This window comes from Lissotriton helveticus, chromosome 5_1 (assembly GCF_964261635.1).
Source record: "Lissotriton helveticus chromosome 5_1, aLisHel1.1, whole genome shotgun sequence".
NCBI classification, from domain to species: Eukaryota; Metazoa; Chordata; class Amphibia; order Caudata; family Salamandridae; genus Lissotriton; species Lissotriton helveticus.
This window is the reverse complement of record NC_136065.1, coordinates 1,820,362,092-1,820,383,528: the sequence shown is the minus strand read 5'-3', so window position 1 is coordinate 1,820,383,528 and position 21,437 is coordinate 1,820,362,092. Positions and strand designations below refer to the sequence as shown.

Below are 21,437 nucleotides of genomic sequence, written 5' to 3'. Positions count from 1 at the left end.
GCTACAACCTATATTCGTCCATCAGCCAACTCCTAGAGATGTTTTGCAAGATTTTCAGCTAAAGTCTAAACTGGTCCGCTACCTGCCCAGTCCCCTAGACTGGCCAGGGTACTATGTACAAGATACACCACTTTGCTATCTTTGTGACTGGGTCAAAGAAGGGCTGGCAGAGTAGCGCTCTGCTGCTCTCCCTCTCCATAAATCTTGGTGGTGGCATATTTGCCGAAATGATTAACCTCCCTTTTGCACCAGTTAATTTTATCAGTCTTTCTGAGTCCGAATATCTCTCAATATGCCCTGTTCCGCTGTCTCCTTGGGCACGTTCTAAGTCAACCAAGTCCCTCATCAGCCTCGACAGGCGATCACAAATGGATTGGTGCACCCCTGCGTGTTTTTATATAATGACCACCACCCCCAACCAACCACCCCCATATATAGACCATGAAGGTCTCTCAAATAGTACATTTTCCCCAGAACACAAGTTAGCGTGAAAAACTCATCAATTGCATGCACAAGTTCCTCATGAAACACTGCGTCCAGCAGCGAATACTGCTGGAAGCGCCAGAACGCACGCAATTGAGTGCATTCTAGTTCCAAAATGAGATGCAGTGGGGTGTGATCCGAATAAGTTCAAGACGCATGGTTGCATTGACGAACCATGGGTAGCAAACTACGTGACACCAGCCAATAGTCAATGTGTGTTAGTATGTATGCATGTCAAAGACTGTAGAATGAGTGTGCTCCCTGTCCCAAGGTAAGCGATACCGCCAGATATCTACAAGAAAACTGCTCTCTTGATCCGCCACTATAACATGAGTAGCCGCAGAAGGCCTCTAAGGTGGTCTACGTCAGCGATCCAGTTCCAGTGCTTGCACCACCCCATATCTGCCACGTATTGCCAAAGATTGTTACTTTAGGCTGAAGCGAGTAGTAAAACTTGGGATCACTGTAGTTGGGGCTATAGACCCACACTAAGAGTACCTCAGAGTGTTCCCTGCAACAGCGAACCACCACAAAACTACCTCCTATAGTGTAATCCCAGCGCTGCGACCGGCTCAAATGAAAACCCCCGTGCATTTGAGAAACTCTGCAGCTGGACTCTCCCCAATCATACGGCTCATTGTAAGCAACCCGGTGTTTGGTGTCAAGTGTGTAAATATAGCCAGATCTGGTGTTGTAAATATAGGACTTCTTTGCGTATTTTACGGGAGTCATTTAGCCATCTGACAATGCATTTTAAGAAATTGTTGAGACTGTATCGGTCTTTCCGTCAGTCACCACCATGCTTGATTAGGAGCCATCAATTGCCATGTTCCAGTATAGGCATCAGTTTTAGCTCTCGCCTGCGCCTTGCAACTAAATGAAAACAACCCACACCTCCCAACGCCATGCCCGCACCCCAACTTATGACACGGCCAAGTATATCCCTCTCATCCTTCTTTTTGGTGATATGATGTTTGAACAGTGTGGTGCACACATGGAGGTAGAGTATGCCGGCTGTAGGAAAGTGGGTTTTTGTTGCAGTAACCCCCCCACACTTTATGCTAGATCTCTGATGCACTTTGACTGAAGGTGCACTGGGTCCCTGCCAATCGGGTTCCCTGAACCTGTGTTCTTTCCGCAAAACTATACCATTGCTCCCACGATTGGCACACTTCTGGCTCACACAAGTCCCTTGTAAAAGGTACTAGTGATATCAAGGGCCTTGTGGCCAGAGCGGGTCCCTTAGACCTGCAGCATGTATTGTGCCCTCCTAAATGACCCCACATCAAACACATGCACATGGACATTGCAGGCTGTATTTTGGTGTAAATAAACTAAGTCGACATGGCACACTTCCTTGGGTGCCATGCCTACACACCACTGCCTATGGCATAGGTAAATCATCCCTCTGGCAGGCCTTCCAGTCCTAAGGCATGGTGCACTATACCACAGATGAGGGCATAACTGCATGAGCTGTATGCCCCTACAGTGTCAGTCCATTCTCGGACTCGAAGTGCAGTGATGCCATATTGAGTACATGAGCTGGTAGTTTGTCAACACAAACTCCACAGCTCCATGATGGCTTTACTGAAGGTTTAGGTTTGGTATCGAACTTCTCAGCATAATAAACCCACACTAATGCCAGTGTTGGATCTATTTTAAAGTGCACTCAGAGGGCATCTTCGAGATGCCCCTGAAAAATGACCAGCTTCTAGTGTATTGGCTGACTGGACTCTGCCAGCCAGCCATCTCTAGACAGGTTTCTGACTTTGGGGTGTGTGAGCCTTTGTGCTCTCGGAGGTCAGAAACCAATCCTGCTCCAGGTGGAGGTGGAAGGTGTTTCACACCTCCTCCTTGCAGGAACAGCAGCACTTGGTGGTGACCCTCAAAGGCACTCACCTTGTGTTGTGCTGATATTGTCCCACTTGGCAGCCGGACCGGTGGGAAAATTAGTAGGTGTAGGAATGTCTTTTTGGCTTGGTACACCCCTAGGGTTGTCAATCGAGATGAACCCCTCTTCAGAATTCTCCATCTTGGTTTGGAGAAGTGGGACCAGTAGGAATAGGGATGTGCCCCTTTCCCCAACGGAAGGGAGCACCTAAAGGGTGTAGTTACCCTAGGGGACAGTAGCAGTTTGCTTCTACCCCCGACCTCAGTAAGGCACTTAAATGTAGTATTAAAGAGCTCCCCTGAACCATGTTCCTTAGATTCGATGACCTACCAAGAAGGATTGAAGAGCCAAGCAGCAGCAGAGGAAACTCAGTCGATCATCTTGTGTTTGCTTTGTTCGCCCTAAGTTGACAGGGTATGACTAGATCTAGGTCCCTTCCTCACTTTGCCACTGGATTCAAGCTAGCCTGGCTGATGAGGGGTGTTACCCCTAAACCGGTCCCAGGATGCTTGTTTCTAGCCCAGGGAAGACCTGGCTTAGCAGCTCGGGCTGGTTTGTTCCCATAATTTACAAGATCAAGACTGATTTGCATAGGGCTGGTTCTGAACTGAAGTGGAGAAGTGAGCTAAAGAATGATGATGGATTCAAACCAGATCTGTGACTGGGGGTGACTGTCTGAAAGGTTACAGCGCTCTGTTAATCATCGCCTTGTGTTTGCAGTGAAGACTACTCAGGTTTCAGGTTCAGGTTTTAAAGTCTTTATTTCGATTTAAAAGAATCATAAAAGACAATTTTACAGGCAATAATTAATTGAATAACATTTTAAATACACATACATTAAAAAAGGCAAATTAGCATTAAAAAAATGAATTAAACAATTTATAGACAATCCTGAATTAAATTCCCTAATACAAATTTCCCCAGATAAAATGGGATTACAGGTACATTTTTACTATCCAAGTTTAGGCTACTGTTTTGTCCTGAGTATCCACGCCCAACCCAAATATTTGGCAATACACACTGTGATGATTTCCTGAGTGTTACTTTTTAATACATAGATTGCCTCTTCTGACTTTCTTATGGGCAGACTCTGAAAAAGTGGTTTTAGCCATTTGGTCCTTGGTGCGTGGTATTTGGGGCAAGCGAACAAAAAATGACCCTCTGTTTCTTTCTGACCCGGACACCATTTACATTGGTCCGTAATACTAGAGGACCAATTTTTCGTGAAGGTATTCAATGGCAAAGTGCCCACCCGAAACTGGTGGAAAAGTTTCCTGTCTAAGGATTTAGAGACCGTATCCCAGTAGTGTTCACGTGTGGGGTCCAACTTAAAACAAAGAAACCTACCAGTAAGACTAGCAGAACATGATGCATTTATTCTATTCAGGCGAAGCGTGGACCAGTACAATTCCTTAAATGCCTGTTTAGTTGGAAAAGTGCTAACTGCTGGGGAAAACCAAAGATGCTCTAGGCCCATGTCCGTCAGGATTGATTTGACCGTTTGAAACCAGGGGATTTTTTCCGATCCACTGATTGCCCTTACTTCTACTGCCCCATTTACAAATAAGGTGAGGTCGGGCGAGGTCCATAAACGCCTCCAGAAGGCAACCAGTCTGAATCTGGCCAACTCGTTAATTGGGGGGCATCCCATATCCAAACAGAGGGGGATTGATGGGGACGACTGTGGCAAACCAACCAGATTGCGAAGAAACTTGCACTGTGTTTTAAACAGGCCCTGCAAATCCATATGACCCCACAAGTCCGCACCATATAGGATTGCAGGGTTGATTTTGGCATCGTAGATTTTGAGGGCAGGTGTGACCCGCTTGGTTATGGTTTTCCTTTGCTCACTCAGTAGACAGCCTGTAAGTCGTGCAAGTTTAAGGTTTTGGGCCTCAACTTGTGTTTTCCATTTCAGGCGACTGTCTAGCATTACCCCCAAGTATGTCATATTCTCGACTTGGTCCAACTTGACCCCTCCCATACTAACTGTGCTTCGGACGGTGCGGTTCTTACTTAAGACCATAAATTTGGTTTTCCCGACGTTCACCTTAAGGTCGCTGATGACACAGAACTCCTCAAAGCGGTCCAGAGCCCGCTGTAGGCCGCTACGTGTTCTGGAGAGGAGTAAGGTGTCATCAGCAAAGATGAGCATTGGGAATCGCTGTCCTGCCAGCATGGGAGCATCGGTTGGGGTCGATTGAAAGAATTTTACAACTTGGTCAATAAACAAAAGGAAAAGGGTTGGGGCCAAAACACAGCCCTGGCGGACACCACGGGTGACTGGGAAGAGTTCTGTCACCTGGCCCTGGGCACCCCATCTTACCCTAGCAAAATTGTCCTTATGCATTTTGATTATCAAATCAAGCAATTCCGTTGGCATCCCTAGAGACTTCAGGACTCCCCACATTTTCTCCCTCGGTACAAGATCGAATGCGGACTTCAGATCGATGAACGCAGCAAAGATGGTACCGCCGCCAAGCAGCACCACCTTCCAGTAGATCAAACAAAATCTGAACACCTGGTCGATGGTGCTGGTTCCCGATCTGAAGCCCGCCTGCATTGGGGATAGGATGTCCTCCATCTCAATCCATCCTTGGACCCTACCCAGGACCATGCGAGCGATAAGTTTTTGTATACAGTCAATAAGGCTAATCGGGCGATAATTACCCGGACTAGACCTATTGCCCTTTTTATAAATCGGCAGGATCTCCGCCCCCTTCCATGATTTAGGTATGCCTGCACCAGCAGCAATGGAATTTGCCACCATGGCGATATATGGTACCCACAGGGCAGGGTTAGCTTTAAAGAGGTCAGCGGGTATAAGATCCATACCTGGCGCTTTCCCTCGCGTGGTACAGTGTAATGCAAGCTCGACCTCGCCTTCTGTAAAAGTGATGGTCTCGCTCAGAGTGTTAGGGTAGGGAATCTTTTCAAAAGTACTGGATGGCGTAGGGTTAACAGCACGGAACTGAGTTGCATAAAAGGTAACCCATTCATTGGGGGGTACATGGTTTGTTGGGATACGACCATCCGCATCCTTCCCCCACTTAACTATCTCCCAAAATTTGATGGGATTGCTAGACATGGAGGCTATCAGGAGGTCGGACCAGTGTTTATCCTCCCACTCCCTTTTAGCCTCCCCTTGTGCTTTCCTATAGGATGACCTGGCGGCTCTCACCAACCCGGCATTCCGGGACTTAACAGCATTAACTAAGGCTGTATGTGCTTCCCTGCATTTTTTATTATACCATTTGCTAGGGCGAATAGGTACCAGGTTTTTTCCCTGTCGGAGAGGTTGTGAAAGGAGAATTTTTAGGTCCTCGAAACAACGATTATGGAGACTTAAAATATGATCAGCTGCTCTGGTTTTGTCCCCCAAGTCAACGTGAGTCAGCATTTCATTGAGAGTACTGTTAGCCACACTAATAATCTTGTTTCTCAGAAGGTCGTCCCCCTCAATTTTGGACCATTTAACCCTCTTCCTATCATTCGTTAAGTAGGCCTCCCCCGTCTGTGAGATACCAGGTTCCTCTAATCTTACTAGCCCTGGCACCTTTAATTGGAGAATCAGGGGATTGTGGTCACTTTCAGGGCGGGGAATTACCTCCATGTCCAGCATCAGAGACCAATCTGCTACTTTTAGTAGAATGTAATCAATGCGGCTTCTTCTCAGCCCGTTGTCAAAAGTACAGCTGGCTCCCTGGTCTGATTTAGTTCGACCATTACAGGCCCTGAAGCCACTGTTAAGACAAAAGGCCGTCCAATTTACCGCAGCCTCTGTGGCGGGTACTGATTTTACAGACGTCAGCTCAGGTATACCCCATACTGTGTCCTCCGCAGAGCCCCAGCAATCCCCAGGGTCTAGTAGAGGTTCAAAGCAGCAATTTAGGTCCCCTGCAATCAAGATGACATTGGAACAATCGAGGGCTGCCAAAGCAGATTCTAGTACCCCCAACAATGGTGGCGTACGTCCGCCTGGCAGGCCTCGTGCGTATATATTTACCAATATCAGATCCTGGTGACCATTCCTTCGCAATCTAACAATCAGGATGTCCGGATTAGGTACACTTATCTCCGTGAGACAATAGCCCAAGGATTGTCGCACCCAGATCAGTAACCCCCCGCAGGCTCGCCCTTTGGTGTTCCCAGTAGCACTTTGGGTAGCTGCTTTATAAAAGTTTACATAGCCCTGCTTATAGACTGTGTCCACAGACCAGGTTTCCTGGAGTAGTATGACATCAAATTTATCCATGAACTCAAGCCAGTCACTAGAGTGGACGCGGTTTTTAATCCCAGCAATGTTCCAGGACGCTATGGCCAGAGTTTCTGATGTAACAGCAGAGGGGGCCACCACTGCAGGGACTACGTGCGAATCCTGACCCGTCCCAGCTTTCAATCCATTTGCTGACCCCCCCATGAGGCCATAATCAGCCAACTGCAGAAAGGATCCCCCTTCCCTTGAAGGTGGTGAATTTTTCCCTGGTGAAGGTGGGACCCTTTCCCCCTCCTCTACCATGACTGTAAATTGAGTAGGCACCAGGCCCTGCCTCTTACCCCCTTCCCCAGAGTCGACTTTATCTACAGATTCCGAGGTTTGGGGTGGTTTACGGAGTCAATCAATTGCCTCCAGATCGGACAGGGGACCAAAGCGGTTGAATAAAGGTGGAAAGATTGGTAGGTGTAGTGTCCTGGGGTTATTCATAACAATGGATCGTCCCTGTCTCGGGGCTTTTTGGGAGAGAGCCTGTCGTTGTGGATAGAAATAAGAAAGGTCAAGGGTTTGGACGTCCCCCTGTCTGGCAAACCTGGCTTCACGGCAAATTGTGTCCACCACCCATGGGTCCCTAAACGATATTAAAATACAATCACCCTCCAAGTCCTTAGGACTCTGGCCCACCCAGTCGACCCTCCTTACAAATAAGATTTCTGTTGGCGAAGATGGGGGCAAAGGTCTATTTTTGTTCAGCCAAAAAGTAACCTTATTTCGTAGGTCTTCATGGGTCTCCCTGTTACCCGATGGCAATGGGGCAACGCCAGTCAGCACCATAGTATAAGGTGTTGCCTCTATGGGGATGTCAACCCGCGGCGTGGGATGTCTGGAATGCTTCCTTGCCAGGGGATTTGGGGCATTTTGGGGATTAATACGGGGCCTGTGGGGTGGGAAACTCTGAGTGGTGGGATTGGGTTTTACCTGAGCGGGTAATTTAGTTGGTTGCTGTCTAGTGGGTGTTTTGTTCGTAGGCTTTGGCTTTTGAGGGTGATGGGGAGCAGCCTTTAGTACCTTGTTTGGAGAATTTTTATGGGCACTCCCTTTATTTAAGCTAGGGTTATCCGTTGCTAGTCCTGATGGATTATGATTGTTATTAGCTAGGCTCGGTGAAATCAAGATTGTTTTTGGGGCCAGAGATGGATGGATATGTTTGGCCAAACCAGAATCTATGTCCGATAAGGACAATAGTATTGCAGAGTTCGCATTAACTACGGCCTCTAAAGAATTTATTTGCGATAACATTAATCTAGTCCTCTCCAAAACAGGTGATAGGAGGTTTTTCATTAAGACCTCCATCTTTGCCAGCAGGGATTCATCACTGCTCAGACATGTTGGACAGGGGTTTGAGGAACCTAGAGAAACAAGGGAGGGGCATAGAGTGTTAGGCAGTGTATTTGTGCATTGAGTTCCACTTGGGTGCCCTGTGCCTGGTTTACGAATACCAACGGGATCTTTTAATTTCGGCATCTTGCATTCTCTCCCTCCCTTGTAACTGGAGTCTTGTTTTCTTTTCCTAGAACCCTTGTTTATGTCTTTAGAATCTGTGTGGACTGGTGTATTAGAATCTGCTTTGGATATATCAGGGATTGAATCAGCCGAGTCAAAACTTAAATTAGTCGAATAGCTATCCTGAGTATCATTTTCTCCTGTTACTTCAGGGTCATCCAGGGGATGTTTGGGGAAAAGTGTGGTGTGATCAGGAGGATTAAGTTCCTCGCTATCCATATGGACAATAGCTTCCGTGGTGTCTAGGTGCATGCAATTAAAAGCTGCGTGTGTGTGAGCTGGTGGTACGGGGCTAGGAACCTTGGCCAATCTACCTATAGAAGAGCGTTTTCCACTAACTAGATCTAAGGAAAGACGCTTTTCCAACATTGCAATTTCTTTTTCCAGGGTGCCCGAGGCTCGCGTAATGAAAGCGTCTAGTGGGCCAGAAACCACACCAGTTGGGGTTTGGATTTGAACATTACGTGTTTTACCGGATCTCAAAACCATGATATCGGAATACGTCCCAGCTTCTATAGGAAAACCTAGTAACAATCTTTATACAGATGTAATGAAAAACTGGATAGGCTGGATAGGCCACCCTGATGGACGATACCAATATACAGGAACCCAAAACCCCCACCTGGTACACTTCAACCAATCTTACTATAACCACACGGCGGACCAGAGCTTTTGGGCCGGGGGCCGTCCTCTGCCGTCCTCGAACGGCCTCAAACGGCCCGCTCTTTGCCCGGTCTTCGCCCCGGTCGCTCCCGCGCGCGCTCCCGCGCGGCGTTTGGTGTCCGTATTTGTATGTTCTAAGTCAATGGGCGGGGTTGGAGGAGGTGGGGCGGGGTGGTCAGGGAGAGCGGGGCCAGGTGGTGCGGCCGTTTACACCGGGACTCTTGGGAGAATGAGTCCCGGGTTCCGCTCGCAGCCCTGCAGCCTTTCAGCCCCCACCGAAGCGCCAACCAACGAGAGAGGTCCGAAGCGGGACCCGCGAAGCGGGTACCGCGAGCCGTAGACAGGGAGCCTTCCCAAGCAGCAAACAGCAGCAACACACACCAGGTATTCCACGAGTGTCCCACGCAGTGCAGGGTCCTTCCCTCTTTTCTGTTGGAGGAGGTGGGGCGGGGCGGTCAGGGAGAGCGGGGCCAGGTGGTGCGGCCGTTTACACCGGGACTCTTGGGAGAATGAGTCCCGGGTTCCGCTCGCAGCCCTGCAGCCTTTCAGCCCCCACCGAAGCGCCAACCAACGAGAGAGGTCCGAAGCGGGACCCGCGAAGCGGGTACCGCGAGCCGTAGACAGGGAGCCTTCCCAAGCAGCAAACAGCAGCAACACACACCAGGTATTCCACGAGTGTCCCACGCAGTGCAGGGTCCTTCCCTCTTTTCTGTTGGAGGAGGTGGGGCGGGGCGGTCAGGGAGAGCGGGGCCAGGTGGTGCGGCCGTTTACACCGGGACTCTTGGGAGAATGAGTCCCGGGTTCCGCTCGCAGCCCTGCAGCCTTTCAGCCCCCACCGAAGCGCCAACCAACGAGAGAGGTCCGAAGCGGGACCCGCGAAGCGGGTACCGCGAGCCGTAGACAGGGAGCCTTCCCAAGCAGCAAACAGCAGCAACACACACCAGGTATTCCACGAGTGTCCCACGCAGTGCAGGGTCCTTCCCTCTTTTCTGTTGGAGGAGGTGGGGCGGGGCGGTCAGGGAGAGCGGGGCCAGGTGGTGCGGCCGTTTACACCGGGACTCTTGGGAGAATGAGTCCCGGGTTCCGCTCGCAGCCCTGCAGCCTTTCAGCCCCCACCGAAGCGCCAACCAACGAGAGAGGTCCGAAGCGGGACCCGCGAAGCGGGTACCGCGAGCCGTAGACAGGGAGCCTTCCCAAGCAGCAAACAGCAGCAACACACACCAGGTATTCCACGAGTGAAGACTACTCACTTGGCCCCAGCCTCACCGGCCTGTCTCCTCCTCCAGCGACCCTGCTCAAAGAAATAGGTGTCTCTAGTGGTCAGCAACTGCAGAGATCTGAGCTGCCTTCAATAGGACTGTCTCCCATGGACACCGGATTTAGCAAGCAAAAGCAACCTCCAACAAGCACTGCAGTGCCTCCTGGAACTGCAAGTCCTCACTACTCTGCACCCGTCACCCTAAGCCCTAGTCCTAATGGCCTGGGGATCCTGACCTGGAATCCAGCTTTGGACGGCCTCTCCCGAGCTTCGCCATGACGCCTGCAGCCTCATTCTGAATTGTCCCCCTCAACCGGATCCGATGAAAGAAACCCAATGCCGAAAGATACCCCTGCACCTGCATTACCCAGGCCTTGGGGTGCCCAACCGGCTGTGTGCCGCTGGAGGTGAGCTGAACTTCTAGTGCCAAAATGTGGCCCCATTTTTTTTTCGTCCTTGCCCTAAAACCGCCGGTCTTTTCCTGTAACCGGTACTCTGCTGAGCCCCCTTTCTCCATAGACATAGCCTTTTGGCACCTGGAACCACCTTTGACCTCTGTACCTGGCTGCCGCTGAGGGTGCACTCCAGGTTTCTTCCTATTCCTGGCCCTGTGTTTCTACAACCCAGAGACTGAACCTGAAAGTCGAGTACTTATCTGTAAGTTACTTACCTGTCTTTCCTCCCCTAGGATTGCATTGGTCTTTTCTCTGTATTGCACCAAGTGTTGATCCGGAAAACAAAGTATCTTCTTGACACTGAAAAATATTTCATGCACCAGCAAAGTATTCCTAATGCTTATACAAACATTTTTCAACTGTATATAGAAAGTATTGGATTACTGAAAAGTCTACTTACCTGTAACTGAGTTTTCACTTGGTTCCTAAAATAAAAGTAACTAAAGTAATATTTTTGCAAACAGTGGCTAGGAGGTAGTCATTGAGTATGTGTTACTGCCTTGTATGAGTATGTGCACTAAATACATTCACACTACCCTCTGATAAGCCTAACTGATCAGCCCAGCTATCTCTAAGTTAAGAGCAAGGTATTATCTACTTTATCCTCTTCTATACCTTTGGGGACTTACTTGACTGTGCACACCAGATCTTTTTGATAACGTATATACAGAGTCCGCTTCCTACACCCACCAATCACCCACCAGTCTCCCCCCTAACAGTCACTGAGGGGCTGCATGTACAATAACCAGCGCACCAATGCTGGTTTTTGTACATGCAGCCCCTCATGCTGACAGATTTTCCACCACTCCTTGCCTCTGCATCATTAGACCTGCTGGCCGGCCTCAAATCGGGTTCCCCTCGTGATGCATGCCCGGCCAAATTCTTGGCTAAAATGGCAGGAATTATCAATCCCATTGTCAACCCTCTTCTGAACTGCTCCCTCAGTGAGGGTGTAGTCCCCCAGCTCTGGAAGCAGGCAATGATTATACCTCTGCTCAAAAAGCCTGGTTTGGACACGGAGGTTTTGGCCAATTATAGGCCAATTTCGCTCTTGCCTGCCTTCACTAAGATCCTCGAGAAGCACGTGCATAAGGTGCTCTCTGAGTACCTGGAAGCGCATGATTTACTCCACCCTTCTCAATCTGGCTTCCGTACGAATCTAAGCACTGAGACGGCGCTTTTGGAAGTCTCGGAGGCTATTAAGGAGGTGCTGGATTCAGGCGGCAAGGCGATGCTAGTGATGCTCGACCTGTCGGTGGCCTTCGACACCGTCCCTCATGAGGGTCTTCTAGCCAGACTTTATAAGATCGGTCTGAGGGGGACGGTGTTCAGCTGGTTTCGATCTTTCCTTGCTGACCGCCGACAACCGGTCTGGGCCTCCTCTGGCTCCGCTGAGATGCCGCCATTGGGTGTCGGAGTCCCTCAGGGCTCAGTATTGAGCCCGACGCTCTTTAACATCTTCATGACTCCTCTGGCGGCACTGGCGGAGTCTTTCGGGGCTCAGATCGTGTCCTACGCCGATGATACCCAGCTCCTCTTCACATGCCCAAAGGGTGTGGAGTTCGACGGAGAGAGTATCCAGGGTTGCCTTGGGGCCGTTTTTAACTGGTTCCATCTTAACGGCCTCAAGTGCAACTCGGATAAATCTGAGGTACTCTTTTTCGGATGCAGCTCGGATCCTGAGTGGCAGGAATGGTGGCCGGAGAACATGTTTCCACCTTCAGGTTCATCCCAGGTGGCCAAGAACCTGGGTATTAAGATCGATAAGGACCTGTCTTTGCGTTCTCAGGTAATCGGTCTCACTGGCACCTGTTTCGGTTTGCTTCGGATGCTTCGCAAGTTTCTTCCCATTCTATCAGAAGACCACAGGAAGGTAACGGTACAGGCGATAATCGGTTCTAGACTAGATTACGCCAACATCCTGTATCTTGGCCTACCGGAGTATCTGCTACAACGACTGCAGGTGGTCCAGAATTCGGCAGCTCGGGCCATCTTTGGTCTGTCAGGCCGGGCTCGAACTTCTGGTCTCCTGCAGGCTCTTCACTGGCTCCCTATCCGGAAGCGGATAACTTTTAAGGCCCTGACCCTGGCTCATAAAGCTCTTTATGTGTCAGGAGCCAAATACCTCAGAAAAAGGGTAGCTTTCTATCACCCTACAAGATCTCTGAGGTCTGGATCTTTGTTTCTTGCGGCAGTCCCTCGGATTAAGAGGGCTCGCATACGTGGCCGCTCTTTCAGACTGTTGGCGCCCCAGCTCTGGAACTCTTTACCACTGGCTTTGCGCAGCACATCCAACTTACTGATGTTCAGGAAGGGCCTCAAAACATGGCTTTTTTCTACTTAGCTTTGGTTTCTTAGGCGAGTTTGTATCCCCCTGTTTTTCCATTTCTGCTCTGTTCTTTTTAACTGTGTTGTGTTTTCAGGTATGTAGTGAAAAGCGCCGGGACACTCTTTGAGTAGCCGTGCGCTATATAAAACAATTATAACATAACATAACATAATTGTGCTGTAAACATTTGAAAAATACCACCCAACCCTGATATCTTGCCTGTGATCCAAACAGCATGTTTGCGATAAAATGCTATCCATCTAACATTTATGAATCGGGACATCTCTAAGATCATTTTTATGGACCATATTATTAAAGCATAAGTAAGATCTTAAGCTTTCTGGCACGCAGAGGATACTAAAACTAAATCTGCATCAACAAGGTTAATCTAAATTAGAAATGGTTCCAGAATCCTTGTCATCAGCCCTCTAGGATCTGTGTCTATTGCTCACCTGCTCATGTTGCTTGAGGAATTTTTGCAATCTCTTAGGATTGCCAAAGATCTTTGTATTTCCTTAGACACCCATTGGCGAGCAGCGTAGAGCATAGCATAGACCATTTTCAGTTCTTGCCATTTCCTTTTAGCTGGGAGAAGCTGTCGCTGTGCCTCCTGGACCTGTGGTGTAAAATCCATAAAGATATAATGTTCAGCACCCTCATATTGTAGAGTTTGTAATTCTCTAGAGCGATGCAGAGCTGCATCCTGATAATTAAGCAATTTTGCAATAATAGGGATGAGCCTAGCTCCAGGTGCCTTTCACGGGGCCAGCGACCTATGGGCATGCTCCACAATGAAGATAAAGAATGTCTCGTTCCCTGGGAGTACTAATAGGAGCTTTTCCACAAAGGTCTCTATAATGCACAGAATTATGGTGTCAGCTAGTTCTATGATATGGAGGTTATTCCGCCTTGAGCGGGCCTCCAAATCCTCCGACTTGGCCTGCATTGTCGATAATGTCTTTTCAGCTGCTTCTGTGTCTCCAACAATGCAACCTCCTCATCCTCCCACACTAGTGTCTCAACCCTATCTAGATGCTCTGCATGTTTATCTATGCGCTCTGACATCCTGTCCATGGGATATGTAAGAGCGTCAATATTCCCATCTATCTTTGTAAGGCTGTGCTGCTTAGCAGTTTAAATTTGTCGCAAATCCCTGCCCATGTCAAACCACAAGTTATCTTTGCCTAGCTCCAGGCTGCTGTTCCTTTTTTACGCTGCTTAGGGGTCTTCCTCTGTTCGAACTGCAGTTTACATTCTTATCAGCCTTACCCATATTGATGTACACTTTGTGATCCTGTGCTGGCATGGAAAATAAATGTGCAATCGGAGGATAACTGGGTTTCAGGTGAGCAGCTAGAAGTGCCACAGTTCACACCCCAATCCTAGTAGCAGCACGAGGTATGAGCAGGGGCTTTCTCTGCCCCCTTGCACAACAGTACAATTCAGGTGGGTCAGGTCTAGGGACTAGCACCCTCAATGTCCACAGCGACCACTGCAGCCAGTCACTTCAAGGACCACAGAAAGGAGCATCGAAGTAGTGGGGGACTCCACCAATATAGCAGCAGTGAGGGCAGAGCAGATACAAAATGCCACTGACATTAGGACCTTACTAGCTGTATCCTCTATGGAGGCTGCAATCCAGTATCACAGGAGCCCTCTAACATAGGGCACAGGGGCATGGCACAGCTCTGAGATCTAGCAGCCCTTAGTGGAAAAACTTTCTCAGGCACCGAGCCAGGCCCTGCCTCTGCATACATCAGCAGGATGTATATAGAAATTAGCCCCCAGGACCTAAGGGCCCTTATCGTAGTTCACCTCACTAGTCAGACCAAGGCCAAAGGGCAGCATGAGCTCCTGTCTCTGACTCAATGGGCCCAGTAACCGCAGCGCTAGTCACAGATCTTAGGCTTCATCTGGATCCCTGCCTCCAGGTGGTGTACCAATAGGATTGGAAGCCCCACACTGGCCACTGGGCCAGCACCCTCCACAGGGCTCCGGGACACAGAACGCCATCTGCAGCAACAGGAGGTAGGCAGCAGACAATACTGGTTTCCTGTAACGGGCCAAGCCCCCCCCTCTGGTGCCACTGCACAGAGCTCTGCTTCAAAGGCCCAGGCAGGACGACCACTCCCAAGGAATGCAGGAGGGCCCAGATGTGTCAAAAAGCGCCCACCAGTTGTTGAGGTCCACCGCCTGTGCTTGGCAAGGAAAGCATGTGTCGCAGAGTCTCACACCACAGGAGGGCCGCAATCACCGGCTATGCCACAGGAGCCACCGTACACCCATTCCGGTAGTTCCTCAGGATAAACAGGGGTCCAGGACACAAGGCAGTGAGCAGGTGTGTGTCAACATGCACGTTGGTGCAGGGTTCTGCAAACGGCCAAAGCAGCTTGCCTAACAGGCAGACTTCTTAATGCGAGGCAAGCTCTGCTCCCTGAAGATTTCATAGTTGATCATCTTGTAAATCCAGATATAGGACATGTTGGTAATCCAGCAGGGATAGGATGGTGGCACGAGCCACACTGGCCCAGTTACTCTGGTAGAAAGAAGATTTACAAGGTTTTTGGAATGGCGAAAGAAGCCCAGTTTTGGAGAATCTGTGTATTGAAGGAAAGGCTTTGATCAGTAGAGAAACCTAGATTCTCCCATAGGGTATCTCCATTGATAGTCAAAAGCTTTTGAATAGTCCTGCCAATGTGTGAGCATCCCAGAGCACTTTTCATATAATAGCTTAAGTGTAGATGTTTGCCCTTCTTCAGCAAAGCCTGCAAACACAGTGTACACTATGCAGCGTATAACTACAAGCTATAGTGGAGAAATTCTTCAGATTGTACTTACAAAAAAGGGGGCAAAATCTTTAAAATGGAGATTCCCCTATGAGAGAACTGGAGTTCCAGGTAAATTATTCCTTTTTCACTTCCCCAGTGAAAGAGGAAGAACACCCATGAATGGGGTCCAAAGGTAACTAGACCAGTTCCCATTTAGAACTGCTTCGTGTCTAAAATGTTGGTTCTGTCCCCATTCAGTTTAAGAAAGTTGGCTACCATCCAGTCTTGTACAGACAGCAGACGTTCTCGAAGAAGAGGAGCTGAGTCTGCAGATAACCGGTTACAAATTTGGGTGCCCTCTGCATTGGATAGCACTTGAAAATGATACTTTTTAATCAGTTGGCCTAGTGGCTGAAGTTGTGTTAAAAGAATTGGTGATGGGGGTTTCATGTTTTTTTGGGAATTTCTTTGAGCAGAAAAGTAGCAGAGACCGGTAAAGAGCTGTGTGCCAAGACTTGATCCCTTGAGACGGTTGACAAGAATGGAATGGTCAGCCTGGTCAAAGGCCTTAGATAAACCGAACTACAGTAGTCCCGAGCATAGACTCGATCCAACGTGGTGCCCAGGAAATCAAGGGCTACTATCAAAAGGGCTCAGTCTTGTGGCCTGCTTAATCTAAATTGTCTGGTCTAAAAAGTGAGTTTCCTCCCATTCACTGACCAACAAATCCGCTTTGATCTTTTTAGGATCCATTCATACCATTTGAGCACTGGAGAGATAATACCTTATTTGTAGAAGTCTGTGACTATCCCGGTGCTCAAGGGACTGTTAATAGCGTGTCTGAGATGGGAAGCTAGTGCTAAGGCCAATAATGTCAGAAGGCCAGGACGACCAGGGTCATAGGTAGAGGTGGATTTAAAAGAACTGAAATAGAAATGGTGTCATCATGAGAAATGGGGTACAAAGGGGAAGAAGACCTCTGTCTGCAAGCACTCTTCAAATTTACAGGGCTGAATTCCTGGGGAATATGGAGCTACAGAAGAGATGAGTTTTAATGAACTGGTTGGGCTATGTCACCTAACTTATCAGGCTTTTCTGATTTCAGAGAACGGCTCAGTAGATCTGATGGGAGGTTGGTATATCTGGCATGACAATTCAAGCCTGCTAAATCGAGACCATGTTTACAGAACACACACGTGGAGTCAAGTGGACTCCAGCATCCATGTACACACTGTAAAGCCATACATGCATGTCAAATGTCATAGGCAACCTCTGTGCCTGTCCACGTTATATTATGGCAAAGCATCCCAGTTATGTGCAGCTGCACAATCATTTACAATGGGTGAGTTAGGAGACCAACCCGTCTATGCCTCCCCAACTCCGTGTAAGCAAATGCCTAAAGGAACAGCTAGGAAGCCTGTGACCCGACCGTAGATCACAATTTTCCTCTGCCAGTCTCCTGTAGCCCGGATAGGAGGAACAGTAGTCACTAAACTCAATTCTGATGAATATCAGTAATGAAACTGGAGTATCCTCAGTGGGCTGCATTAATGGTGAACTTATTAGCGGAAAGAACACAAGACTGTTCAGAAGATGTACAATTAATGGAATGATAGCATTGCTTTACTAAACTGTGCAGAGTACTGTAATATGTGATCTATTATCCTTGGAGTTGAGTTGCCTACATGCGTTTTGTACTTTCATTCCCTAAACCAAATAGTTCTGCATAAGTCTTCAGAATGAGAATATGAAAAAAATATCCAGAAGGCCATAAAAGACAATATGTAGGATCCTTCTAACCCCACTTTTTGCTTATCTGTGATTTTGGGTTAGTCTGACTGGGATCCTTCCAATCAGGACCCCAGTCACTGTGCTTTGTCCCTAAATTTGACTGATAAATACTTTGGTACCTTCCTAATTGGCTACAGGTGTACACTTCTAAGTCTCTAGTATATGCTACTAATGGATACCCAGGGCATAGGTACACCAGGGGCTCCCATGGACTGGAGCATGTATTGTGCCACCCATGAGAGACCACTCAACCTATGACTGCAGGCCTGCAAATGCATCCTGTGTGAGCTGGTGCTAGCACCACTCACTGCAGATATAAGTTTCCTTATATCTGAGATCACTACACTTAAAACCTATACGTCACCCCTAAAGCAGGCCTTTCAATCCTGAAGGCAGGGTGCTAGGTTGGCGTATGGAGTCACTCCCCTGCATATGCAGGCACCACAACTAAGATGACCAGTCTGCTGCTCCTGACTTCCTCGGGACTTCAAAAGGCCCAGAAACACAGCAGCTCCTTTGCACTGCGTCGAATTGCCTTTGTAAAAACTTGTTGACTCTCTGCTCCAGAAATCTTCGGGCTCCAAGAAGCTCCAGCCTCCATTATCTCTTGCTACTAAGATCTTCGTCTTCACCACATCCTCTGCACCACAGGCCTGCATCATTGGTGAGCTGCTCTAGGTACTCTTGCAACTCCTGTGCCTTCGGCCTTTGGATCCTCTATACGGTCTTCTTTGGCTCCAGTAGGCTCCCCTGCTTGCTCGGGCCTGCTCTGACTCTCCTATACTGGGTGAGTCCCTTGGACCTTGCTGTTGCTGACACTGCATCTTCTTCGTTTTCAACGTCTGCTGCTGCTGCCAAGGCTTGTTGCTCCTGCCAGACACCAACCCCCTGGTTCTCAACTTCCAACCTGGGACAGCTTGTGAACGGCTCCTGGTCTTCCACAGTGTCACCTGGTACTCACAGCTGCAGCAACAAGGTCACCGTCCACTCTCCAGCATCTTCCATCATCGGTTTATTGGTCGTCAGTGCCTCCTGGTCACTCCCGAGTGGCATGGACTTTTTCCCCTCTGCTTACAGGTACTCCTCTTCAAGTATCCACCCTTTGATTCCACCGGACTTTTTGACCTTTGACAGCTGCATCTTCACTGAAACCCTCCATTGTGGTCTACAGCAGTTTCCTGCTTCACTTTGCACCTGGCTTCCCTGGTGTAGGTATCCTGGTTCCTGGGGTATCCGCAGATGGGGTGACTCTCCAACCTTCTCTTTTCCACTGGGTTTCTTCAGGTTCCCCTGGGAAGGATCCTTCTTTACAACTGCAACCGTGTCTTCCCCCTTGACTTGCATTGAGTATGCAACTGTTTCCACTCTGCACACTGCCTCTGGGGTTACTGGGAACTTGCCTTTGGTGGTTCCTTGGGTCTGCGGCTCTTCTAAGTCTACAGTGTCCAGTGTCTACTTGGTCGCAGTTTAAATTACACTTCTATTTGTGCTACTTACCTGTTTTAATATTGAAGTATTATGTTTATTGTGATTATATCTCAGGGTAGGAGATCTACTAATGCGTTAGTGAGTGTTTATAATAAATAACTATTTTTTATAACTACACTGTGTGGTTCTTTTTCGTTTAACCTACACTATGATTAGTACTGGTAAAGTCAAGCTGGTATACGCTCCTTCTGGACTAAGCGTGAAGGCTGCTCTCCGCAGCTACCACTTAGGAGCTGTCTGAGCTTTGTCTAAGGCCACCAAAATCACCATAAGGTTTGTCTGGATTAGTGCAGGGTGCTTCACTTCAATAAGTATGCACCATATACTAAGCCAGCCTCCTACATCATGTTATTGTTTTATAGATTGTCTGAGTTTAGACACTATGATTAGTACTGGTAAAGTCAAGCTGGTATACGCTCCTTCTGGACTAAGCGTGAAGGCTGCTCTCCGCAGCTACCACTTAGGAGCTGTCTGAGCTTTGTCTAAGGCCACCAAAATCACCATAAGGTTTGTCTGGATTAGTGCAGGGTGCTTCACTTCAATAAGTATGCACCATATACTAAGCCAGCCTCCTACATCATGTTATTGTTTTATAGATTGTCTGAGTTTAGAGTTATTGAATTGTGGACACTGCCTACGTATTTGAGTGTTCGCTGTGCGAATTTAGTTCGGTTTGATAGGTTACTTATTCTTCAAGTGCATTTACTCTTTGGCTTTTAGATGGATTAAAGAGACCATGTCTGAAAGACTTTATATTGCATAGACTATTCTTTCTTTGAATGTGTCCTAATAAAATCTAGCTTTTGACCTTGTGCCTTGTAAGCAGACGTCTTAGATCTGTATTTGGCATGGTTGTAGAGTATGGTTTGAAACCTGAACCTTGTTTGTATAGTGGCTCCCCAGTTGCACCTTCTTTGTTGTTTGGATGGCCTCTCACCCTGAACTTTGTCATCCTGCTTTCAGGTTGTGTGCTGCAGTGACCACATCCACTGCTGCCCCGCTGGCACCACTTGCGACACAGAACATGAAACGTGCAGCACCAGTAATGGGTCAATTCCATGGGTCGCAGTACTCGTAAAGCAATCCCCTCCAAGCTCTGATGTGCAGTGCAATGATACGACCCATTGCAACAATGGTGAAACGTGCTGCAAGACTTTATCTGGAAATTGGGCCTGCTGCCCCCTCCCTCAGGTGAGTTACAATCCTCGAGGTACAGTTGGAAGAAGCATATAGCATTGTGCAAAGTTACCATTACAATAAATTGCTATTCTACCATGGAGATGGTGACCAAAAAGTATTTTCTGCTAATTAACAGATGTGCTTGCAGAAGTGCTCATGTTGTGATCCATTTTAACTGTTTTGGAGCCTGTCATGCACACTCTGAGCAATGAATGGCTCATTCGCTTTTCAAGAGAATACACATCTGTTTGTGCATTAGCAGCTGCCCGGCAATAGCAAATCTGTTCTTGTATTCGCACACTTACTAATGGGCTCTCATTGCTTCAGTTAGTTTCCCATATTATTCAGCTCTTGAACTTGATTGGTCATTATGTGTTTTAAAAATTCTTTTCCTAACTCTTCCCCCACGACCTTCTCTAGATTTTAACAATATTTCTGTCCTGCTTTTTGCTTGCTTTGTTTTCAATGGAAGTCTGTTATCACTCTTGAAAAGGTCCAAGTGGCACCTTCTCTGTATTCAATGAAGGAGACTATCATATCTCTTCTGTCTGCTCTTATGATCTTCATGCCTATTAACATCCCACCCTTTTTTTTTTTTTTACACACTTCAAGTGTGTCTAATGTAGGCACTGTTCACAGGATTGCCATTTCTCTTGCCTGGCTAGCTTTCTGATTTAAAGCCTCAAATTGGATTTTAGCTATGGACGTCCCAGTAGCACATACTGTGGCTGTCTCTTGGAGGCTCATGAAGGAGGGAGGAGATTGTTTTGTTGACTTACTATATACCATTAAGAGGATCTCAAATGCAACCGTGAATGATCTCTGCTTTTCGGATTCCTTGAAACTACAGCTGCACAGTCGCCCAAAAGTAAACTTAAAGGTCAGTAAACTTAAAACTGACCTTTACTCTTCGGCTTTTATCAGGTTGCTGCCGGTCTTGTAACCAATTACACTATATTGGTGTGCTCTGATATCTTGAGGACTTCAGCGCATCTTTCTCATGGCTACCTTATCAAGCGTAATATGGCAAACAATAGTTGGGGCAACCTCATTTTTTTAGACTCAGTAGCCTAAGTATTTCTTAGTCTTATGTTGAGCACAAAATCTTTGTATCCAAATTTTCCAAAATATAGCTAGCATCTTAATTTACTTTTTTATTTTTATTTTCTTATATTGTCTTATGTGCCTTACTTTTCAGGTCCGCACACTTTAAAGTATATTGAAATTCTAATGTACATCCCACAATCTCGAACCTTAAGCCACAGACACATCACTAAATCATACTCTGAAAATGTAGATACTGTTGTGTTCCTTCTATCCTGCACATTTCAACTGCAGACTTGCAGCTCCTAT

General features: G+C 47.8%; 1 protein-coding gene across 5 annotated transcripts in view; it reads left to right on the top strand.

The window, feature by feature from the left end:
- The window catches only part of GRN (granulin precursor), a 1,937,406-nt gene that overhangs the window by 880,256 nt on the left and 1,035,713 nt on the right, over positions 1-21,437 (top strand). For all 5 annotated transcript variants that reach the window (XM_078645176.1, XM_078645173.1, XM_078645175.1 and 2 more), the window contains one exon: positions 19,869-20,096. In XM_078645176.1, coding sequence (XP_078501302.1) covers positions 19,869-20,096 — 228 coding nt within the window. The remainder of the gene's footprint in view (positions 1-19,868; positions 20,097-21,437) is intronic.